The sequence below is a fragment of the Medicago sativa genome, chromosome 6 (assembly GCF_051527215.1).
Source record: "Medicago sativa cultivar Bolivia chromosome 6, Bolivia_mono, whole genome shotgun sequence".
NCBI classification, from domain to species: domain Eukaryota; kingdom Viridiplantae; phylum Streptophyta; class Magnoliopsida; order Fabales; family Fabaceae; genus Medicago; species Medicago sativa.
This window is the reverse complement of record NC_140754.1, coordinates 92,923,503-92,927,410: the sequence shown is the minus strand read 5'-3', so window position 1 is coordinate 92,927,410 and position 3,908 is coordinate 92,923,503. Positions and strand designations below refer to the sequence as shown.

General features: G+C 35.1%; 1 protein-coding gene across 1 annotated transcript; it reads left to right on the top strand.

Moving 5' to 3' along the window:
* Nucleotides 1-522: 522 nt before the first annotated feature.
* Nucleotides 523-2,142, top strand: LOC146918293 (uncharacterized). Its single transcript, XM_085719932.1, has 2 exons — nt 523-1,118; nt 1,624-2,142. Exons 1-2 carry the CDS (start codon nt 641-643, stop codon nt 1,980-1,982), a joined length of 837 nt encoding a protein of 278 aa, XP_085576058.1. The 5' UTR covers nt 523-640; the 3' UTR covers nt 1,983-2,142.
* The last annotated feature ends 1,766 nt before the right edge of the window (nt 2,143-3,908 follow it).

Genomic DNA, 3,908 nt, shown 5'->3' with positions numbered 1-3,908 from the left:
TTTAAGACCCTTCACTTTTTTTCACAATGGGGAGTACCTATTAGGTATCGAGTCTTAAATGGTGAAGACCTCACTATTGTAGATGCTTCTAAAACGAAAAATTGACATATTTATAGGGATCAAAAACATATTTAACCCTAAGGTTAATTTAGTTTGGCAGCATCCTTCATTTTTTAATCTGTGTAAAATATCTAAGGGATTAATTAACTCTTTCACATGCAGTTATAATATGGTCAGTGTAACTAAATGAAGCCTTATCCATTTTACACTTTCATAATCACAAAGTTCTTTTCTCCACAAACACCCTCTCATAAATCACAAAACGACAACATCACTGTCGGTAACCAATAAAACACACCAACACGTATCCTTGTACGTGGCGATTCAACGTTAGAACGTGTCAGATATTTGCAAAATCCAAACCAATTTCACCGATCCTATCATAAGATATTTTTTCATGTCACATACTTAGATTTTTGCCTATAAAAACACAACAAGTTCCACTACCATAACCACATCAAAATCAAAACACAATATCTTTATCTTTACACTACATTTAACTACAAAAAAAAACTTGGAAACCGAGAAAACAAAACTTCACGTTATTTTTTGTTTGTTTGTGAAGAAGAATAAAATAACAATGTCTCAATATCAACAAGGTTATGGTGATCAAACTCGTAGGGTTGATGAATATGGAAACCCCTTGAACCAAGGTCAAGTTGATCAATATGGCAACATTAGTGGTGGTGGGATGACCGGTGGTCAAGTTGATCAATATGGCAATCCCCTTAGTGGTGGGATGACCGGTGCTACTGGTCATGGACATCATCAACAACGTCATTTTGATGAATATGGAAACCCCTTGAACCAAGGTCAAGTTGGTCAAGATCAATATGGCAACATTAGTGGTGGTGGGATGACCCATGCTACTGGTCATGGACATCATAAAAAACATCATTTTGATGAATATGGAAACCCCTTGAACCAAGGTCAAGTTGATCAAGATCAATATGGCAACATTAGTGGTGGTAGGATGACCCATGATACTGGTCATGGACATCATCAACGACATCATGGTCATGGAGTTGATCAAACCACAGGTTTTGGGAGCAACACAGGTACTGGCAACTATCTAAATTAATTTAACTAGCTCTCGATATTTTTGTGTCCGATATCCGTGTCTTACACCGAAACACGGATACACGGACATGACATATGTTCGACATCAAGACACTTATAAATTAGTCTAACTCAAATGGTAGCTAGGACCAATATTTGTTATTCATACATATCACCCAATTAAATTAGTGTAACTCAAATGGTAGTTAGGACCAATGTTTTTTTATTGAAGATGCGTCCGGTGTTTAACATGTGTGGTGTCGGATAATTCATTACATCCGACATTAAATTTGGACGATATTTAATTTAGACGTCAGATGTCATTACATTCAATTGTGTCATTTTTTTAAATTCAAATCAGAGACAAAGTTGCTACATCAGACACGACGTTGCTACATGTTACTTTATTTTTTTTTAATTCAAATAATTATCGGTGTTAACGAGTGAGTGTTAACTAATGTTTTTGTAGTTAACTAATGTAACTAACATTTATATCTAATGCAGGTGGTGTAGGTGGTTATGGAACAACCACTGAATATGGAAGTACCAACACTGGAAGTGGTTATGGAGGTACTGATATTGGTGGAACCGGGTATGGAACAGGGACAGGAACCGGAACAACCGGCTATGGAGCTACCGGTGGTGGAACTGGAGTAGGGTACGGCGGAACAGGTCAAAATGCTTATGGGACAGGAACAGGTCATGGAACAACTACTGGCTATGGAAGCACTGGACAAGAGTATGGAAGAGAGGGTCATCATGGACATGAGCAATACTATGGTGAGAAAAAAGGGATTATGGAAAAGATTAAGGAGAAGCTTACTGATACTGGATCATGTACTGGACATGGACAAGGATACTAGACCATAATATATTATGCAAAATTTTCTTACAAAAATCGAACTAAATTAAACTGATGAAATTGTTTGTTTGTTTGGTTTGGTTCGATGTGATTGACATTTTATAAAATTTAAAAACTGTTTTTTTAGAGGAATAAAATTTAAAAACTTATTATAATAAAAATTCTCGTAAATTATAGTTTCTTATTATTCAATAAATTATGGTCAATATTTGTGTAACATGTCCGTTTTATTCTAATTTTAAGATGAAAAGCAAAACTCAATTTAAAATCGGCGGTTTGGTTTGCATCAGTTTTTGTAATATTTGTCACAAAATCTGAACAAGACTAGACTTAATTACAAAATCTGAATGGATGACTACGCTTTTGATGTGAATTTAGGTGAGACTTTAGGTTTATTATCCCCAATGTTTTGAGTAGACGTCTCTTAGCTTCGATTTAGTAACTTGTTAGGTTTATTCGGAGACTAGCTTCGATTTAGTAACTTGTTAGGTTTATTCGGAGACAAGCCAACAAAGTTACTCATAACTTTGCTCGCGTGGCTTCGCGTCATGCTAGTTTTCATATCTACATTCCATCTTGTATCTCTACTATTATTATGAATGAAATGCAATAAGTTTCCTTTTATAAAAAAAATACCCTTCGAAAAAAATTATTTAATATTTCGCACCAATTTTTTATAAATTATTAGGTGGATAAGGGCTCACATTCAATTTTGTGTTAGAAGAGAAACACTTGTGTGGACCAAGACCAAGAATTTTGGTTTGGTCACACACACAAGCATTTTCTCCTTCTCTCTCTTCTCTTCTCTATTCTACATAGAGAAACACTTGTGTGGACCAAGACCAAGAATTTTGGTTTGGTCACACACACAAGATTTTCTCCTTCTCTCTTCTCTTCTCTATTCTACATTTTCTCTCTCTCTCTCTCTCTCTCTCTCTCTCTTCTCTCTTCACTCTTTGTACGCGACCAAACCAAAATTTTTGGTCCCGGTCCACACAAGATTTTCTCGTGTTAGAAAGTGTCTTTGAGCTAATGTAAATAACTAGCCTATTTTCCCTATTTCCTTTTTAATACGTTTCTTCCCAATTCACATCAACACTAACCGTCCTTGAATTCACATGAAGTCATGGTGTAGCTAGTATGCAAACATTAAAAGTCCATGTAATTCAAGCCTTATCCATTTTAGCCCTTCATGTTTGTCTCTCTATAAACACATACGCACACCCATAACACGTTTAGTCCTATAAATGGAAAAATGAATATGACAAGTTAAATGTTTTCAACCATATTATGAGACTTGACAACCCATTATTAGAACGTTTTTTTTGATGTATAACACATTATTAGAACTTAGAGCATCCACAATGGTAGTTCCCTAACAAGGACTCCTTAAATAGATCTCACGTGACACACCACTTATTTATAATTTTTTAATAAAAGTACCTATTAAGGACTCAATGACTCCAATGACAATACACTAATAAGGACTCAAATGAAAAATATTTAAATATGTCTCACTATCTTTACATATTAAACAAAAATAATTTATCTATTACTCATTTTTACAAGTGGGACCAAGTAGTACACATTTTATTACTTCTTTATGCAAGTGGACCAAGTAGTACATATTTTATTACTTCTTTATGCAAGTGGGACCAAGTAGTACACATTTTATTACTTTTTAAACGTGGGACCCGTTAGTTACCCGGGAGAGAGAGGGTCCTTATATAGTTGTTCTGCTCCTTAACGGGGACTCAATTTTTCTTCCTCCAATGGAGAGTCCTTAACGGGGAGTGGTCCTTGTTAAGTAAGGACCCCCTATGAAGATGCTCTTAGAAGCAGTAAATCAAAGAACTTAGAAGCAGCTGCGTAAAATAATTTTACATTGTAGTGCATATAAATTTAACGAGTAAATCATTATTTGGGT